Source organism: Ostrea edulis, chromosome 7 (genome assembly GCF_947568905.1).
Source record: "Ostrea edulis chromosome 7, xbOstEdul1.1, whole genome shotgun sequence".
NCBI classification, from domain to species: domain Eukaryota; kingdom Metazoa; phylum Mollusca; class Bivalvia; order Ostreida; family Ostreidae; genus Ostrea; species Ostrea edulis.
This window is the reverse complement of record NC_079170.1, coordinates 4,106,872-4,127,588: the sequence shown is the minus strand read 5'-3', so window position 1 is coordinate 4,127,588 and position 20,717 is coordinate 4,106,872. Positions and strand designations below refer to the sequence as shown.

The 20,717-nt window shown below is 35.6% G+C and overlaps 3 protein-coding genes and 1 long non-coding RNA gene across 4 annotated transcripts; 2 read left to right on the top strand and 2 right to left on the bottom strand.

Moving 5' to 3' along the window:
* Window positions 1-559: 559 nt before the first annotated feature.
* Window positions 560-3,433, top strand: LOC125677746 (myb-related transcription factor, partner of profilin-like). The gene is made up of 3 exons (XM_056142903.1): window positions 560-869; window positions 2,787-2,949; window positions 3,054-3,433. Exons 1-3 carry the CDS (start codon window positions 560-562, stop codon window positions 3,310-3,312), a joined length of 732 nt encoding a protein of 243 aa, XP_055998878.1. The 3' UTR covers window positions 3,313-3,433.
* Window positions 3,434-3,446: 13 nt separating this feature from the next.
* On the bottom strand, window positions 3,447-5,035 carry LOC125677745 (putative nuclease HARBI1). Its single transcript, XM_056142902.1, has 2 exons — window positions 4,308-5,035; window positions 3,447-3,687 (listed from the first exon to the last, which is right to left on the bottom strand). The coding sequence occupies exons 1-2, from the start codon at window positions 5,033-5,035 to the stop codon at window positions 3,447-3,449; spliced, it is 969 nt and encodes a 322-aa protein (XP_055998877.1).
* Window positions 5,036-7,293: 2,258 nt separating this feature from the next.
* On the bottom strand, window positions 7,294-11,916 carry LOC130047708 (uncharacterized). Its single transcript, XR_008796534.1, has 3 exons — window positions 11,850-11,916; window positions 7,577-7,710; window positions 7,294-7,429 (listed from the first exon to the last, which is right to left on the bottom strand). It is a non-coding gene; the product is annotated as an uncharacterized LOC130047708 (long non-coding RNA).
* Window positions 11,917-15,851: 3,935 nt separating this feature from the next.
* Window positions 15,852-18,324, top strand: LOC125656987 (E3 ubiquitin-protein ligase Midline-1-like). Its single transcript, XM_056143073.1, has 2 exons — window positions 15,852-16,197; window positions 16,322-18,324. The coding sequence occupies exon 2, from the start codon at window positions 16,352-16,354 to the stop codon at window positions 18,011-18,013; it is 1,662 nt and encodes a 553-aa protein (XP_055999048.1). The 5' UTR covers window positions 15,852-16,197; window positions 16,322-16,351; the 3' UTR covers window positions 18,014-18,324.
* The last annotated feature ends 2,393 nt before the right edge of the window (window positions 18,325-20,717 follow it).

Sequence of the window (20,717 nt, the reverse complement as noted above, 5' to 3'; positions counted from 1 at the left end):
AGTTCTCTCCATGCCAAAACACATGGGGCTGAGACTCTTTCCAATCCACTCTGTTCTATTGCTACCATCTTGATCTCATTCCAGTTTCTTCATTCTGCAATCTTTCTTTCTGCTTCTACTGTTCCTCTCCAGGTTGTTTTCGGTCTCTTAAATGCCCTCTTCACTTCAGGAGTCGTATGCATAAAAATTCTAAGAATTTTCTTAAGTATATACTTAAATTTCTTAAGTATATACTTAGCTAAGTAAGATTCTTAAGTTCCGTTGCATAAAACCTCTAAGCAACATGCTTAGTTGTTTTTAGCTAAGTACATCGCAATGTGCTTAAGTTTATCGTTGCTATGTCAAACGTCATTTCCGCTTTCACTTTACCGTAAACACAGATTGCATGGAGTTGAACATTTTCTTGATAAGTCTCTCTTGTATCGCTAATAAATGATGGAATACTATAATTTTTTGTGTTATGCAAGGTTAATAAAATAAATAGACCAAAAATCAAATGTCGTTTTATATGACGTTATATCCGATTTTATCGTCTGCATCTGCATTGATCCTTGAAAATATGGCAGAAAAAGAAGGTGTTGAGAGTCAGTCATTACAGACAACTAAGAAAAGAAAACCGAATTGGACAGCAGATGAATGCTTGTTTTTAAGCAAGTGTGTAGACGAACATAAAAGTATCCTTCGAGCTAAATTCGGAACGGGGGTTACGACATTAAAGAAACGGGAGATTTGGAGGAAAATCACAGATGCCATCAATGCCTCTTCCTCCACCAAGCGAACGGTGGAGGAGGTTGAGAAGAAATGGCACAATATACAGATGAAGGGGAAAGCAGAGCTGGCAGACGCACGACGTAGTGTGAAACAAACGGGTAAACGAATATATATTAAATCTATATAGTATATATAGGCCTATAGTATGCATTTCAAATTTGCTTGAAAAACATACACGAACAAGACAGGCACTAAATCCATTCCCCGTAATGTGCTGATGATGAACTATATTTCTTTACTATCGCATTTATAAATAAATAGAGACCTAGGCACTCGATGGTAGCCTAATTGTATGTTATCTTACCGTACCATCTAGTGTGTATCCAAACAGGCCCAATATCATATGTTGTTTCTGTATTCAGCAATCAAATCCTCAACAAATTCGAATATCGCAGTCTGCACAAAGTTATAAACAGTAAACAAAATGTCGAAATATGCATCGTCATTGACTGAAATGACGTAATATTATTCAAAGGTTATGTCCCTTTTTTGCCCCCCCCCCCCCTCTTCCGGTCATGAATTATAGATCCTTATAAATCATGAAAAAGTAAGTGTGGAAAGTTAGCTTACATAGGTGACGTATAAGCCATTGCTATTTTGAGAAATTTTTAATTTAACTTAATGACAGAAAAATATGAATAATGTAAAACCTTTGATCGATATGACCCTTCTAAATAAATATAATGTGCATGCATAAAGTACAGGGATAACCCACGGAAGCTCGAAATTGATTTGCAACGGGACCCTTTGATGTACGGATATTGGCACTAGGGGATCGAACTCGGGTCACAACTGTTACTGTAGAAGCGAGAGCGCTAACTCCGCCCTACGCGGACACCTGCTTTTTTAACTATGAAATCTCTAAATTATGACAAAAGTTCAGAATGAGAATAGATCTACCTTGATTTAATTTACCTAATGACTAATTAAAAAAACAACCTTGGTGATTTCATCTTAAATTTGATAGAATAAGTAAGACTTTGTAATGTAGAAATAAATATAGGATGTCCCATGGTTTGTGGTTTGATTTGAATTATGTTCAACAAGCTGTGTGTTTTCTAGATTATACAGAAAATACATAATTATTATGATGTGTGATTTTTTTTCTCAATAACTACCCACCCAAAGCTGGCCCTATCTATGCAATACAGGCACTTAAAAAGGAATTTTTCAAACAATTTTTCATCATCTAATTATTACCAGGGCGGATCGAGGAATTTTGAAGGGGGGGGGGGGGGTACAATTAATTCTGGTTTTCAAAATTGGGGGTACATCTTAAAGATGCGTAGTTTATACTTTTCTTTAGCAAAATCATGTGACGAAAGGGGGGGGGGGGTCTAACTCCCGGATCCCCTCTGGATCCACCACTGATTACAAACTTCAGACAGTCTTTGATTCCTTGATGCATTTGAGTATGAATTATTTTCTTTTATTTCTAAAGAATAAATACTTGCATTAATTTCGAAATTACACATAATTGACTAGTTTAGCATTTTTTTTATACTAGCAAGTATTCTTCTATCCCAACATTCGAACGCATCAATTATCCCCCCCCCTCCCCCATTAGGCAACCGGTCCAAGCTGCTACCATCTCTATGTGCAATATCGATTGATAGATATATTATAGGATTGAACATTCTTTTTAAAGAATTTATCGATGTGTAAACTCTGGACATTTTACTCACAAACGGAGTAAAAGTGCAAGGCACTTTTATGTTAAGTTTGTGTGTAAAATGTTCAGAATTTACACATAATAAATTCTTCCAAAAAAAAAAAATGTTTGATTCCCTGTATTATCAATTTCAAAAATTTGAATAGTTTTCCCGCACTGTGTTATTTGTTTTCAGGCGAGTGCATGTACGTATGCATAGCGTTTTGGGATTTATTGATGTGTAAATTCACGATTAGATTTGTTTTTGTCCAATCAAAACAATTGTAATAAATAACATTAGAATTATACTACATTATTTATCATTACTTGTGTTGGCACCAGCGTATTTTGTTTAATTTTGTAGGCGGTGGACCAGCGGGAAAACCTTTAACGCCATTAGCAGAAGCAGTTGGGAGTGTTATTGGTACCAACAATATAAGTATCAGTGGGATCCCTGGTACAGTTGACACAACATATCTAATGCTCGACAGACCAAAGATCAGCACGGAAACCACAGCGAGTACGATGTATGTTCAGGAATTTTATACACCATTTCTTAATTCTTGGATTGAAAATTGAAAAAAAAAATTTTTTTTATCCATGTATAAGAATTCGATTCCTTTTATTTCAGTGAATCAGATGGCCTTGTGACTCAAGATCTCCATGTCATCAGCACCAGTGAATCTGGAGATGGGCAGCAACAAATAAACTTTGTTACTGTCCCACAGCCAAACGCATGTCCTACCAATGTTTGCACCCACACCGTAATTGACCCGCATCTGCAAAAGCAGAAGCTAGAACTAGAAATTGAGAATCTCACCCTCCGAAACAAGTTTATACGACTTCAGATTGAAAGAATTGAAGGAGTAGATACAAGTAGTGAATTATAAGCGCTTTGACACGAATTTACTCACATTTAGTAATTATCAAATAGTTCTATAATCTTGAATTAAATAATGCTGCCAGTACTTTTTTAATTATTTGTATCTTTTCATTTACTGTTACGCAGTGACCACATACCTGTTTACATAAAATGAGCAGAAACAATGTGATTTCTGTAAGCTCGACCATCTGTACCCTGGATATCTGCAGCCATGTGGTCATTGGCATTTCCATTGTCATTGTAAGCCTCTGCGTTGTCATCATCGTCAGGGAGGGGCAGATTGAACATTTTTGCGATGTTATGTAAAACTCCGCATGCTATGATGACATTGCTGGCACGTTGAGGATGCTGACGTATTTCTCCATGAAGAACATGGAACCGTCTTTTTAAGTGACCAATTGTTCTCTCAACAAGGGTGCGAGTGCACTTATGCGACCTTTTAAAAATGAAGATATACTTTGAGAAAAATAATTGGGGGGGGGGGGTGTCAGAGGTGTGTGTTACATTCATATATAGATAGAGAAGAAAGAGAGATGTGTGTGAATGAAAATATGCAGTTCCAAAGTATATCCACATGAAGATGGATATTAGAATCCAGAATGCGTTAGTGTTTTTAATATACTTTTGAGTTGTATATTTTCTTTCTTTCTTTTTTTTAATCTATTACTTTTGTACTCTATGTTAGTCCCTAAGCCATGTTTTTTCTAAAGTTTTAAAGATACACGCATGTCAACAACAAAAATTCGACTTGTATCTTTCGTAATAGTTAACATGAATGATATCTATGTTTGTTATGCAGAATGGGGCGAGCGAATTTAAACTGGGTCGAAATGCCTCGGTACCGTTTACCGAAAGCAGCAACCCCAACAATTTGGATGAACAGCAGTGTCCTCATCATGATGGATGTGCTGTTAGAGAATATGAGAATATTTCTCGTAATATAAGCGATAAGTGTTTATTTTTCAAAGTGCTCCGATTTATATTAGGCCCTAATTTCCTTACCTGTTGTACCGTGACTGTGGACCAGCTTGTGGATTTAAAAAAGGTGTCAGCAGCCAGTCTTTCCCAGGATAACCGCTATCACCGAGAAGATGGCATTTCACGGGCAATAAACGTCGTTGAAAGAGCTGAAATAGACCACTCTCCCTCAGTATTCTGGCATCGTGAGTCGCTCCCGGCCAGCTTGCCACGATGTCTAAAATCTTATAACTAGCATCACATACAATCTGTACATTTATACTGTGAAAGTTTTTCCGGTTGACATACTCCACTTCGTGTTCACTGGGAGCTATAATTCGCACATGAGTTCCATCAATCGCCCCAACCACGCCAGGGAAACCAGCAATGGCAAAAAAGTCAACCTGGTGCTTTCGAATAGTTCCTGGGTCCATTGGAAAGGAAACGAATCGCTTGACAATATTTGGTTGAACAAGAGCGGTAGTAACTCTTTGAATTATTCTTGAAACCGTTGACTGGTGAAGACCAAAGTTGTCACCACTACATAGCTGCATCTTACCTGTAGCATAGTATCTCAAGGCAACCATGACTTGCACAATTGCAGGTACACTGTGATTTCTGTTGGTCAAAGGCATAATGTCATTTTGAATTAAATCTGTTATAAATTCAATTCCTTCCTGATCAAATCTAAATCTGTGCTGCGGTTCTGCTGCTGTCATTGATTCTAAGGGATTAATTCGTGGTTTGAATGTTCTCTGTTTTCTGTCAGTCATTTTGTTCTTGCTAAGCAATATGCTTAAGAACTTAAGACAAGTAAAGACCATGCTTAACTTTAAGCATATACTAAGCATATACTTAAGAGTTAAGAAGTTTTATGCATTCTGCTAAGCAATATGCTAAGTAAAATCTCAACCTGCTAAGCAAGAAATTCATACTTAAGTATATGCTTAAGGACTTAAGAATGTTTATGGATACGACTCCTGGTGTCCAACCTAACGCCATCTCACTGTCATTGTCACCTCCCCTCCATAGCACGTGTCCTATATAGTTCCATCACCGTCTCCTCAGCTCATTGTTTATTGCATTCATGTCCGCCCTGTCTGCCACTTTTTTCATCATTTTCTGCCTTTATCCCCAGTATCCTCTGCAAGCATCTGATCTGGTAAGCATCTATTGACTTCCCACCTTGTCACCTTCCAAGACATGGACATGCAAAATTTCTGAAAAAATAAATGCAAATATACCCCATGATAAATTTTAAATACATGCATCGTAAACAGTACAAAAGAGCATTATCGCTCACCGGGGTAACCTCGGCCCTGCCATTGTAAAGTTGTTGTGATTTTAAAAAGATTTCAATCTTTATTCCCATGAAAACTGTTGATCCCATATTGTGGCCCCAGCCTATATGAGCCCAAAAGGATCACAACATTACTGAAAATGAATTCACATAACACAGAAATGCCTCAATACCAATATGATTGACATGATCTTGCTGTTCTGGATAAGACCAAGGTCACAAGGTAATTGATCATGGTATGATACAAAAGATCTTGCCATAAGAAATCTTTATACAAAATATGAAAGCTCTATCTTAAGGTAGTGATTGCATGGGTCATTGAAAATTAATGAATCTATGAATTTTTTTTTATTTTTACATATTTTGTAGTTGACAATAACTGTAACTCATTGTGAAATTATAATATAATATATGGTTTTCACGAATTGTGACGCTACGGTTGCCATGGTATCCCCACTTGTCGACTTTCCATAATAAATGGTACATGTATTTCAGATGGTTTTTAAGATTGAAACAAAAAGAGTAAGTGATATAAATTGAGAAAAAGATAACAGCCAGTGCTGCTTTTTAGAATACACACTTTTTGATTTCTCTTAACATCCACGTTACATATTAGTATTCCAGATTTATGTGTACTAACACCATACACATGTTATGAAATTCATAGCATATCATTATTTTAATATAGGCCTAGTGGTTTGTGAATTAAATTTACATGCTGTAAGACTGAAAATTAACGGGGGGGGGGGGGGTATATGCATTTTGGAGACTTAGGGCCTAAAGACTATTATTTAAAAGATAATTAGTTACATAAAGAATTTTTCATTTGTATTGTATTTCATTCCTATAGTTCTAAACATATTTTCACTTTACCCTGTGCTTGGTTTTAGCTGCAAGTTTTTGTGTCCATCGTCTGTCATTATTACTGATGTTTAAGCGCTTGCCGTATTCCGGGATCGCAAGCGAAAATAGCCTCTTTTTAGATACTACATGAATAAACCACGTGATGCCTTGCAATCACTACCTTAAATAGTTGAGATATTTTGAGGTCCGTGTTTGCCCAACTATCTATTTTGTATTGCTTGTAGGAGTTATGAGATTGATCACTGTTCGTTATCTTCACCTTGCATTGAATAGGTCAGATTTTTATCAAAAGTAGGTCAAACTTCCAGGTCAAAGTCTCAAGACTGAACACCGTTACATCACATGAAAGAACTTTTCTTAAAGAATGTATATATACAAAATATAAAAGCCTTAGCTTAAATAGTTCAAGAAATATTTTTTAAAATGATTTTTTCTATATACTTGTATGTAAAACCTTTATCCCCTATTGAGGCCCACCCTACCCTCGGATCCATGATTTAAAAAAATTGAATCTGCACTATGTCAGAGAGCTGTCATGTAAATTTGAAATTTCCTGGCCCAGTGGTTCTTGTGGAGATTTTTAAATGACTCCCCTCCTATTTTTACATTTTTGTGATTACCTCCCCTTTGAAGGGGACATGGCCTTTCATTTCAACAAACTTAACCCATGGATGATGTACGCCAAGTTTGGTTGAATTTGGCCCAGTGGTTCTGGAGAAGATGAAAATGTGTAACGTTTACAGACATACGGCAGATAAAAGGTGATTAAAATAGCTTACTTGAGCTTTCAGCTTAGGTGAGCTAACAATATATCTTTTAAGATGTTTCAGCATATATTTATCTTTCATTAATAAAAACTTCTTACTCTGCCCCTTTTCTTTTCAGTGGAATGAAATCTGGGTTGTAAGGTGTTAGTTACAATACTAGCCATTTTTTGTTGATTTTTAGCTTTCTGGAAACGTCATTTTGAAGTTTCAGGTAGGCTTTGTTTCCTGAAATTAAACTTTAAAAGAAAAAAAATGTTAGAATTTCTGATTTTATTTTAAACTATGTACATGTATTTGGAATAAGTAAATACTTGTAATGTTCAAGGGACATTATATGGAACGAGTGTGGGATTTTAATATCAATTTATATACTTAGCTGTTACCTTCCCATTGCATGTGTCATGGAAGGATGGTTGTATAGGACATCAGCTGCTGATTCACAATGGCCTTTCTTGTTTTTCCTTGGTATTTTGAGTTGCATTCCCTTTTCGTCTGAATTACATTGGTTTCCATCTGTCTGAATATTGAAAATGTTGTCAGATTTCACATATGAGTTAAATGTAGATATTGTTGGAGACTATCATTTTCATAATTTGTTTCCATTTAACAAGCCTCGAACATCTTGTATTTAGTGGCTTTGTGTTACCACCATGATTTTGACCTTCAATTCTTATTGAATCTATTAAATCTGGGTAGATCTACAGTTCACAGACAATACCCATAGTCTAGTCAATCTAGCTCAAAAATGAGCAAAACCTCAAACTAATTGCAACAGAAATGAAATTTTGATTATTCATGCAAGAAAACACATGCAAACAACATATTAAAAATCGGCTTTTGTATTTCCATGGGAAAATTGGAATTTTGGGGTAAAAGGATGTGTTTTTTCATGAAAATCGCTAAAAACTGGAAATTGAAGAAAATGTCCATTTTATGTAACATACAGTAAAAATAAGTTTCATATCTCAAATTTCAACCTGGAAATGTTCGATTATTTTTTTTTTACAGCAGAATATATTCTTTCCTTGACTGTAATTTTTGGGTAAAATCTTGCTTTTTTTAATATAATTGTTAAAGATTGAAATTTTAAGAAGAAAACCCACATTTTGTCATACATTTGAGTCTACCAATAAAAAAAATGAAGTTAGGATTTATTTTAAAAACTGCTCAACAAGTAAGATATATAGATTATTGGCAATATATATGAAAAATACCATTTCAGGTAGGAAAACCTACCTTTTTCTGAAACAAAAATAGTGAAAAACTGGAAATGATAGGAAATGACTGTTTTATAGAAGAGATGACATTGATCTTATAAATTTAAGAATAAAACTTCCAAATGCACAACTAAACTTTTCTGCACCAATATTTATTTTCCCTTGCCGAATTTTGGGCTGAAATCTTCATTTTCCAACAAAAATCGTTAAAAACTGGATTTTGGAAGAAAATACTTTTTCCTGTCCATTAGGCATATATGAGTTACCACATGAAGATTTATACATTAAAACAAACTGTTAACACAAAACAAGTGCCCCTTCAAAAATGGTCTGTAAAAGATGACCGACATTTTTGCAGTTACTCCCCTTACATCGGAAGTTGGAGGCGCGCTTACCATTCCGGTCCTATGTTTCACATAAATACATGTAGTATTTTAAAACAAACAGTGTATAGTAAAGCTTACGTTACCAAATTCTTTATTAAGCTGAGTTTTAACAGTTTGTACTACATCTATGACGAAACAAGGTTCAGTTTCTTCGATTTTATAAAGAAATCTTTAATACGTGCACTTCGTCAAGTTCTAGTGTTTGGGAAAGAGGGGGGAGGGGGGGGGGGTTATAGCCGTATTTGATGTTTAGTTCTATCCAAATTATTGTGCAATTAATACCGAGAATCTGTTTTAAAAAACAATGGACACATAGAATTAAAAGCAAATGAATCAGGCACGCAGCATCGTACAAAAAAGGGGTGTGTGAAGATAATTTCACAATATTGCCTGAAAATTGACAAGTAAATTTTAATCCAAAGTTATAAAAATCCTTGATGGTGTGTGTGGTGGTGGTGGTGGTGGTGGGAGGGGGGTAAGTTTGTTCTCTCAGTTCAATTTTACACGTCCACTGTGTACAGTTCACGACAATGCTATTTTTTTTTTAAAAAGAAAAAGAGGAGGGAGGGCAACCAATCTGTCTAAAAATCGACCTCTGTACGTAAAAATTTATCAACTTTGCAAGTAATGATAAAAGGTGTAGAGCCATTATTGCTACGTGCCTGATAATTATATAAGTGATCATTTGAGTAATTGCAGTACAGTTCAGTCCATGTTTTTACAAGTACAACAGATCCTCTTGAATTTACGATAAATAATCCCATTTCCATTCTCAATGATCGTGTGCCAGCGTGGCAAAAATTCCATCGTCATCGAAAACAAGTTTTGTCTTGAATAGATGGTCGGGCGGTCTAGCGCGCTGTTCGCATGCTGCTAGGATATATGGTTCCGCAGGTCGTGAGCCCAAGACTAATTAGAAAGAGTAACTACTCGATTTTACATCAAATCATGATACTATGCGCAAGTGTTTACTTACATTGATTTTTATTATTTATATTATCAATGTTTTATTATCATCATTATTACCCATGAATGACTCCCCAAACCTGAATTTGAAAAAGAAAAGCAAAAATACTTTACTTACTTAGTTTTATAAAAGTTTTTAATACAAAACGCTTGCTCAAATGATGAAGATACAAAATAACTGAAACTTTTAATCCGAATGGCTTTCCATACTTTCTTTTTTAACAACCGTAATTCCCCCTTGTAAATTGACACTAATTCTTTAAGATTTCATTTATAATTTATTATTCATAACTTCTAAAGTAAATATTGTGTTTTATAATTAAAATTAATTCAGTAGAGGGTCAAACAAAATATTTTGAAGCTTTATTCGCGAAAGTTCCCCGGGAATGGAAGTCGGCAAAGAATATAAGATGCTGAGCAATATTGTATGTATATAGAAGGTTTTAAAATCACCTTTTTAATACAACTGTTAAGCTGTTTAATCGCGTTTTTTATTACATGCACTTTAGATTGTCGTGTATAACTTTATTCCGATGACTGTCACAGTTAAGTTACTCCCCTTTACGTGTACGGCGTGCCGTAAACACCACAAAATATCGATGGTTTACTAAAACATTTAAGGTAGCTCCATCCTCGTGTGACTTATCAATATTAATGGTTAAAAGTGGAAAAACTTTATTAATTTCTACTCAATATAGTTTAATTCAATTAATAACCAAAGAAAATGTATATGTCATCACCTTTTTAAAGATGTCAGACATACAAAAACAGAAGTATACATCAACATCAGAAAATCACACATTTTCGTTAAACAGAATAATAAAAATAGATAAAAACTTGTTGAAATGACAAAATTTAAATATCAACAGTTTTAAAATAACTGCTAATTCATAAATATGTATAGATTAATTGTGGATATTAGGGAAACCAATGTATAATAGACATCCTGTATAGGAAATCCCAGCACAGGAGTTATTGCCCTTAACAACATTTTTAAAATCATAAATAATTGATTATCTATGGAAAATATAAACTTTTTCAGTATTATTAGTTTACCAGATATTTTATTATATCCATTGAATAGCATTCCTTAGAAAGATATATTTCTATCATGTGCAAAGTTAAATTTATTAAGATTTTTGCAAAAACCTATGACATCATATGAGGATCGATCAATCTTAAGTCTAAATTTTAAATATTTCCCATTGTCCGATTTTGTCCGATTTTTTGTATGTTGTTAATCACGCTTTTGTTTAACAAATTCCGTCGAGTTTGTTTCTGTTGCAATTACTTTGAGGTGATTTGCTAGATTGACTAGACTAAAGTGAAGAGTAATTCTTGGAGTAATACACTCATTAGTATATTTCCATTTTTATATGTAAGCATTAGTACCCAGTTGATACATGTGTGTTATCCCTAATGCAATATATAAGATGCTTGATACATCAACAAGAGGCAGCAAGAGTTGGTACTAAAAATATATCCACTTCAGCCTCATGTAGAATGAACAGATACATCATGTATAGAGAATAAATATAAAGTTTATATGTTGAACTGTATCTGTAAATTACACTAAACTGCAATGTCAGAACAGCAAGAGACAGTGCTAACGGATAGTATATTATTAGTATTATATGTTAGTTAATCCACTAAGAGTGAGTAACAACATTCTCAGTCCAACAACATAGGTGTGATCGGTCGACAGAGAATGTTTACTCCTCCTAGGCACCCGATCCCACCTCTGGTGTGCCCAGGGGTCTGTGTTTGCCCAACTGAGATTAATCACTGTTTGTTATCTTCACCTTTCACTGTGTTTACTAGTTCTGGTATACATGCTATATCTGATAAATTTGATAACATCCCTTGAGCCTCCCATTTTCATCTTAACACTTTAGCCTACACCCATCCCCCCCGATGTCCACTCCCCCAAATCAATGTCTTATATCTAAAGCATTTATGTCAATATTGAAACGGGATTGTACGAAAATACAATGATCATTTCGATGTAATGGTATTGTGAAACCAGTAGGCTGGGTTAAGTCTTGCATTTCATTCATAACATCAGCTTAGATTAGCCCTATACTTACCTTATCTCACCTCAGCTCTGGTATGTCCAGAGATCTGTTTGCCCTACTTTCAGTTTTGTATTCTTCATGGGATTTATGCGATTGATCGTTGTCCATCATTTTCACTGATCTATTATAACGGTAAGAAATAAATAAAGAAAGAAGTTTTTCGTTCAATGTCTTCGCTTAGCTTCGTTTGTTTATTGCCGCCATTGCGCACTAGCATTCCGGATAAATGATATTTACCGGATACGTCTCTTTCATTCCGCTCACTTCGCGCGAGACCATAGGTTGTTTTCATCTGCCCGTGTAGCACATTCCTCAATCGGAACTCCTCGAATGTCTCGCGCACTCAACATAGGATCTCGGATGTAATACGATGGCATCCATGAGTGAATTTGATGCATTGTCAAATTATTATTATTCCGAACAAATATAAAGTTTATATCTGAAATTAAAGTATTTTTTTTTTTTTTTTTAATTTACTCTGCCGATGTAACATTCTCAATAGATGTTTTATGAAGTTACATGTAGGTTGTGTAACTATTATATACCAATATTCGTTTTATGCTTTTTTTTAAAAAGCAGAAAATACCTGGTTGATTATTTCATACATATGTGTATATTGTTTTATTGTATCAAAAGGTACTGAATTTACTAATTTAAGAGGACAATACAAATTTTTATAGTTTTCACCACTTTTTTGTGCGACGCGCGTCGATCGCTTTTAGCGACGACGTTTTGTCGCTAATTTTAAAGAAAACCGCGCAGCATGTCACAATTTCATTTTATCGTAATATAAAAACTACCGAGAATTATAACACGAATAAGGGCCCATCAAAAAGGAAATTCCCTCTACTTTTACAGGCTGTATTTACTTTCCCTATTTCCATATATAAATATAGGTAAAACGCCTATATGTTTAAACATTGAGAAATAAAATCGTAAGAAAACGTACATTTGCAAAAAATTGCTATTTTCTTATAACTTTGCCAGGCATTAAAAATAATTTTTATATCTTCTGAAAGCTGGGAATATATGCTTTTCAAAAATATAAAAAATATTGAATTCATAAGGAAAATTAAAAAAATCATATCGAGGGGGGAAATGACCTTGCGAAAAAGCGTTGCGTCATATTTAGACGAAGCCATCCTTCACTTTAAATGCTTTTTTTTTTTATTTAATGGCATTACTTACTTTATTGATTTTTACATAGTCAAAAATAGAGTAAATTTCCAAAAATATGATATATGGATCATATATCTTATGATCGTAGTTTCAAAGATTTAGAGGCACTCCTTTTGCGTTGCCCTGTTTTTACGCGCCACCGGTCAAATTGACCGGTACGGTAGAGAAGTTGATGGTGACGTCGTCAGTTTAATATAGAGTTTTCCGTTGAATATATTACAGCTGATATGGTAGATAAAGCATAACAGTGGTCATTTTCATAAATGGCACATTCTCAAATACCAGATTTAGTATTTTGGTGAATTTTCTTCTCAGGGCAGATTTTGGCTAAAACCGTACCTTGTCCTTTATAAAGGAAACTAATTTCTTGATGAACAGTGCATACAATCAGCAACAATATAATTAAATTAACGATTTCTAACAAATTTGATCGGGATCGGTACTTTTTTCCCCAGTTTGAATATAGTGATTATATCTAACATTTAATAATTTCGTTTCAATTATTTTTTACAATATATTTCTTGGATATATATCTTTTCTGACATGTTTCTTGAAGATTTTTTATTCGTAGATTAAATTTTATTTTAGCAAATAGCGTTTTAAATTTTCATAGATATTTTTCTAAAAAAAATAGAATGTTTATATCTGAATCTTTTAGGCATGTTTTATCAGATATTCATATCAAACACCAAATCACAGCGAAATGTGGACTCAAGAATCTCTTATTTGCAAACAAAACACCTTTATTACCATTCCGGGGAAAATTACAGAAAAATCATATAAAATAATTGAAAGCTTGTTTCATTCTTTCAATGGTGAAACCATACTTCATAAGTGTATTAACGAGCCATTAAATAAAATTTTAGTGTAGTGAGCTACCTTAAATGATATACTGTTGTTGATAAATTTGAATGATGCAAGTATCCACCTTTCATATCATTTAGACTCAAAGTTCGTTAAAATTGAATACCTTAAATTTTTGTTCCGCGGCAAAAAAAAAAAAGGTGGGGGTCTGGATCCGCCATATAACGGCAAACAGATCATTATGAAACAAGATGTACTGTGAGCAATGCTCACTAAGAATACCCCCCCCCCCCCCGCTTACCCCAATCTCCCAAAGGGTGTTGTGAATAGGTATAAATTACCTCTTTCCTGAGTGTAAAAATATGGTATGCCTTTGTAGAAGAAAATGGAAGATATAGTCCGAACACAAATCCATGGCATAAACCTATAATTATGACCTTGAGATCAAAGGTCAAGGTCATAAAGAGGTCATGAATGTACATGACACATAGTCTCATGGTTTTACACCCATGTCTTATGGTATGACTATGTTAAAACCCTATAAACAATTTTGCCCTTCAGATCAAAGTTCAAGGTCATATAGAGGTCATAAAATACTAGACACATCGTCTCATGGTGAATCACTCATGTGTCAAATATGATATGCCTATGTCAAAGAACAAAGAAGTCATGGCCCTGACACGAATCCATTGTAAAAACCTTTAATTTTTACCTTGTGGTCAAGGTTATATGGAGGTCATGAAGGTACATGACACATCGTCCCATGGTGATCTACCCGTGTGCCAAGTATGGTATGCCTAAGTCAAAGAACAAAGAAGTTATGGCCCGGACACGAATCTGCACAGACAGACAGACGGACGGACGGACAGAGTGATTCCTATATACCCCAGAACGTATAATAAATCACTGGAAGGAAGTTCTTTTTCATAATCCCTGTTGTAATTCACTATAGTGCCGGTGTTGTAACATAGAATTTCCCCCCGCATAGACTTTCCCTCCGTAAAAACGGGCCCGGGATAGATGATGGGCCTGGTATAGAATTTCCCTCGAGGAAGAATTAAACCGGGCCCAATTTTCCACCTAGGAAAAACCGTCCCAGTATAGAATTTCCTCTTAAATGACAGTACGCCCCCCCCCCCTTCTTACATTTTAGCTATGTATCCGTTTCCAGTTCTATTACTAGAATTCTCTTGCTTATCTAAACCCAGGAATTCTTCTTATCTTTTTTTAAAAAATTTTGAGCAGGATCTTGTGTATTTAAAAAAAAAGGAAATTATTCAAAACGTGTAATGGTATATCAAAATGTATTCAGACATCTCAAGCTTTTGTCGTTATTTTCTAGTATCTAACATTTGAAATAGTGAAGTTGGGGAGAAGCATGCCAAGAAATCCTCCCCGGTCTTGAATTCCTTGGTTTCAATAGGACCATATTACATGCTGATTAATAATAGCCGTCGTTTATCTCTTAATTGTGGTCACTGATTTATAACGGTTTTTCTATACAGGAGATTTTGCTAAGAATTTCTTGGCATGTTAATGCTTTTTAAATTTTAAATTTAAATAAACGAGAACAAATTACTTTTATTTGTGCAGTTCATATATTTTACTTTTCAGATATTTTAATTGTATATCTATTAGTCGACCTTTTAAGAAAAATCCTAATGATATTGACCATGACCTTGTATTTACAATGTGCATTTCAAAGTTTTCAGCGAGTAAACCCAAATTCAACATCTCAAAAAATATTCCTTTGTTTTATGAATGTCGTAATATTGATGAGCGCATATCTATTTCATTAAACTATAACAAACGAAATCCGGAGGGGGGAAATTCTATACCAGGTCGGTTTTCCCGACCAGGGGGAAACTCTACCGGTATACTGACTTTGTACATAGGGGGAAATTATATGCTGGGGCGCCTTGACCCCACACTTTCAAAACTTTCTGGATCCGCCCCTGCACTAATTCAACAAATCCTAAAACATTAAGGAAATAAAACTCGAACACATAATATAGGATAAGCTCGCATGCGCGAGTACAACAGTTTATTCATACATGTGTACATAGACATCTGGAGGTTCATTATTCCACTCAACTCATTCTACAACAGAAAAAAGTATATCAAAACACAAATATGTATTTAGTACCAAAACGGAGGTCTACTGCATGAACCCCCTCCCCCTCCAATGGATATTGCTAATCGTAAATGTTAGCAAAACTACCCAACATAAACTAGGTCAAAGCAAACTTTAAAACTATATATTTACTCAAGCGATAACACGTAGATAGTGTATACAGGCTGACACGCCGCACAAGTATTTAATTCTCAGGACTAGACGGAAGGTCGAAAGAACAGGGAGGCCATGTTGGATTTTAAGGTGAGACTAAATTATTATTATAGTAATGACTGCTGTGTTTTATATCATACTATAATTATATTTCGTTAATTGTTTTAATCTGTCAACATCTTGAAATGAAATTCCGGTTTTATTTAATCAACAGTAAACTTCTCGTGTGATCCCGCCATCAGAAATGCATCCCCGGCGCAGTGCTCAGGAAGTCCTACTGTGTGACCTCTGTGAAACTGTCCCCCTACAGAGTCACTGTGAACTTTGTAATATAAATCTCTGTGTTAACTGTGCAGTAAAGCATCTCTCAGACTCGTCTAAAAGACACAATGTCGTGCCGTTTTTACACAGAAAGTATACTCCTAACTACCCAAAATGTCCAGACCACGCCGATAAACACTGTGAAATTTACTGTGAAAAATGTGGCGTTCCTGTCTGTTCTACCTGCGCCTTATTTGGAAAACATAAAGGTCACGATGTATCAGATATTCTGGAAAAGTTCAGCGCTAAAACAGAAAGTTTACAAAAAGATCTAGAAGAACTCGAGACAAGAATTTACCCGCGATATAAAGAAATGGCGTCTAATGTCGAAACCGAGAAAGCCAAGTTAGAAACAAAATACGGGAAACTGACGACAGATGCCGATGAACAAGGAGAAATCCTACACCGGGAGATTACCGCCATTGTCAACCGACAGAAATCCGCCATTGCGGAGATGAAAACTAAACATCTGGACGCACTAAATAAAAATACAGAAGAAATCACACAGAAAATGGCGGAACTCAAACAGATCATGTCCGACTTGAAATCAATCCTAAAATCCAATGACGTCTCCTTAACCTCTACTTACAAATCTAGGAATTCCCAATTTAGAACATTACCGCCTAAAGTCCGAGTTACATTACCGAGTTTCTCTCCTCAGAAAATAAACAAAGATCAGCTCAATGAAATGTTTGGTTCTCTGTCGCCATTATCCATTAACACAGAACATGGCGACACAATGAAGTCAGCAGAAGCTGTATCGTCTCCTCCAGTCAAACCACTGCTTGATGAGCCGCGCGTCACCGCCACCATAGACACTGGGTATAGCAGACTATACAGTGTTAGCTGTCTGAGTGAAGATCAAGTCTGGACAGGCGGGAATAACGACACCATGAAGCTGCTCAACCTCCAGAGTAAATTACTGACATCAATACAAAACAAGTCAGGGAGAATACCAACAGACATAGCAGTGACACGGGACGGAGATCTTGTTTATACTGACTATAAAACTAAAACTATAAACTTAATTAAGAATAAACAGATACAGACCGTGATCACACTACAGGGGTGGAGACCTCGCTATGTCTGCTGTACCGCGGGTAACGATCTCCTGGTTACCATGATCAGTGATGATAGAAAACAATCCAAAGTCGTGCGTTACTCCGGCTCCACAGAGAAACAAAGCATTCAGTTTGATGATCAGGGTCGTCCTCTCTACTCATCTGATACATTCCCTAAATACCTCAGTGAGAACAAGAACCTGGATATCTGTGTGGCTGACTGTAGAGCTAGTGCAGTAGTGGTGGTCAATCAGTCAGGAAAACTCCGATTTAGATACACTGGTCATCCCTCTAATACCAAGCAATCATTTATTCCATTCGGCATCACTACAGACAGCCAGAGTCACATCCTGACAGCAGACTATAACAATCACCGTATCCACATCCTAGATCAGGACGGACAGTTCCTCCGTTACATTCACTGTGATTTAGAAGATCCATTAGGTTTATGTGTGGACATCAGAGACAACCTCTTTGTGGCTGAGAATCTCACTGCTAAAGTGAAGAAAATCCAATATCTATAATCACAGTGTTAATTACACAGCTCTACAGTGTTAATTACATCTACCAACACAGTGTTAATTACATGTCTAATCACAGAGTAACTTACAGCACTGTGTTAATTCCTTCTACTTCTTAATTACATCAGCTTGTTAATTACAGCCCTGTGTACATTACAGCCCTGTGTTAATTACAGCCCTGTGTACATTACAGTCCTCTGTTTGTGATGTGTAACATGTACTTGTGTTTGTGAGTTTAACATTATTTTGTTTGTGAATTAATTCAATATGTGTTTGATTTTACAATGTATATATTAGATAAACATGATACAGAGTTCAGTCTTACATTATTACTGAGTACTTACTTAGATTTGTAGTACTGTAACAGAGAGTGACCCCAAACGTCCAGTCTTCATCACAGATCTTCAGATTCAAGGTCACAGTCTTCTGTTTACCATCAATAACATCACACCACTTATCTAAATCTCCACCGTCCTACAAAACAAACAAAGTGTAATCATATTAAACTGAATTGTCAAGGATAGTTTGTGATATATTTACATGTTTATATACATGTCAATGTAATGGGAAGGAAAAGAAGATATGGCTGAACTGGTGTCACAATGGGGATCGAATCCAAGGCCCTTCGTTCCCACGATATGATAGGACCAGGGATTGGACCTCAGACCCCTGTATTAGTCAGGTGCTCTAACCACTGAACTATCCAGATTAATATCAGTGGTTTTTACTCGACTAGGAATCGAACCCTAGACCCCTGTATTACATATGTAATAGTCAGGTGCTCTGAACACTGAACTATCCAGACTGATATCAATGGTTTGACTGGACCGGGAATCAAACCCGAGATCCCTGTATTACTAGTCAGTTGCTCTAACCACTGAACTATCCAGACTGATATCAATGGTTTGACTGGACCGGGAATCAAACCCGAGACCCCTGTATTACATATGTAATAGGCAGGTGCTCTGAACACTGAACTATCCAGGCCAATATAACCAATACAAATTGAACTTTTCCAATTGAAATTTATCTGTTGTTATTGACTTTTTACATTATCATCTTCTTCTCCACAACCACTTGGCCAATTCCAATCAAAACTGCTACCATTCATCCTTAGGTAAAGGGAATTCATGTTTGTTCAAATGATTGATAGAATCTTGTTTAAAATTTAAATTTAGACCTATATTCGGCACTTAAAGGGACTGGTTCACGATTTTTGATAAAAATATTTTTCATTTTTGATGTTAAACATTAGAAATATAGCTCATTTAATGTTTACAGCCAAAATTTTGACCTTCTGAATGCAAGAATAAAAGTAATATTTTAGCCTTAAATATGTGTTATGTAAACAAAGACTCGAGTCTTTTTATGTAAACAAACAAACAAGTGAAATATTGATTTTGTAATATAATGCATCTTAATTCTGCATAGTCACACATTTTAACTTTTAGATGACACATTTCACCCCAAAAATGCTTGAAATGTGAAAGATATAATAATACTTAGATAGATATCCATTTCTTTTGAAAATTTCGTAAACAATAGCATACCGCAAATCTTTGTTTACAAAACAAATAATAAACTCTCTAAAATGAGCTTCGGTGATGATGTATCACCTTAATTTTCATGTGAAATCTTTCAAACACATTAGACAGTAGATTTTGATCATTAAAAGTGAAAAACAAAATTTTGGGTAAAATCGTGAATCAGTCCCTTTAAGGCCATTGAGCAGTGAGCGTTCTTTAGCATGCCACACCTACAATGTACTGTGACATGGTACATCCATTTTTAAGGTCATCTCCGAGGACCCGTGACATTCACACCTGATGTCGAGCGTTTGACGATGGAACTGTCACTACCTGTTCTAACGACTTAGATCTGTTGTGGCCAGGATTCGAACACCAGCCTTCAGCATGCGGGGCGTGCGATTTAATCTCTAGACCACAGTGGCAGTACCGTTTGTTCAAATGAAGAGTCAAAGGGAAAATAATCAAGAAAAGGCAAAAATTGGTGGGTCATTTAACAAGAGGCCCATGAGCCACATCGCTCACCTGGTCACCTTGGCCCATATCTGAAGACTTTCCATATATATTTGCATGTAAAACCTTAGTCCCTATTATGGTCCAAACTACCCTTTGCAAACTTGAATCTACACTATGTCAGAAAGCTTTCATGTAAATGTCAACTTCTTTGGCTCAATGGTTCTTGAGAAGAAGATTTTAAAAGCTTTTTCCTATATTTGTATGTAAAACTTTGACCCCCCTCCCCCACTTGTGGCCCCATCCTACCCCCTGGGGGCCATGATTTGAACAAACTTGAATCTGCACTATGTCAGAAAGTTTTCATGTAAAAATCAGCTTTTCTGGCTCAGTGGTTCTTGAGAAGAAGATTTTTCCTATATATTTGTATGTAAAACTTTGATCCCCTATTGTGGCCCCATCCAACCCCCCGGAGCCCATGATTTGAACAAACTTGAATCTGCATTATGTCAGGAAGCTTTCATGTAAACCTCAGCTTTTCTGGCTTAGTGGTTCTTGAGAAGAAGATTTTTAAAGTTTTTCCCTATATATTTGGGCGTAAAACTTTGATCCCCCCTTGGGGCCCCATCTTATCCCTAGGGGCCATGATTTGAACAAACTTGAATCTGCACTATGTCAGTAAGTTTTCATGTAAAAATCAGCTTTTCTGGCTCAGTGGTTCTTGAGAA

Excerpts from the sequence above, each read along its gene's own strand:
- LOC125677746 (XM_056142903.1), top strand. The coding sequence starts at position 560 with ATGGCAGAAAAAGAAGGTGTTGAGAGTCAGTCATTACAGACAACTAAG. Across the intron at positions 870-2,786 it reads ACGTAGTGTGAAACAAACGG|GCGGTGGACCAGCGGGAAAA; the intron begins GTAAACGAATAT and ends TTAATTTTGTAG. Across the intron at positions 2,950-3,053 it reads GAAACCACAGCGAGTACGAT|TGAATCAGATGGCCTTGTGA; the intron begins GTATGTTCAGGA and ends CTTTTATTTCAG.
- LOC125677745 (XM_056142902.1), bottom strand. The coding sequence starts at position 5,035 with ATGACTGACAGAAAACAGAGAACATTCAAACCACGAATTAATCCCTTA. Across the intron at positions 3,688-4,307 it reads CCACAGTCACGGTACAACAG|ACGGTTCCATGTTCTTCATG; the intron begins GTAAGGAAATTA and ends TCACTTAAAAAG.
- LOC125656987 (XM_056143073.1), top strand. The coding sequence starts at position 16,352 with ATGCATCCCCGGCGCAGTGCTCAGGAAGTCCTACTGTGTGACCTCTGT.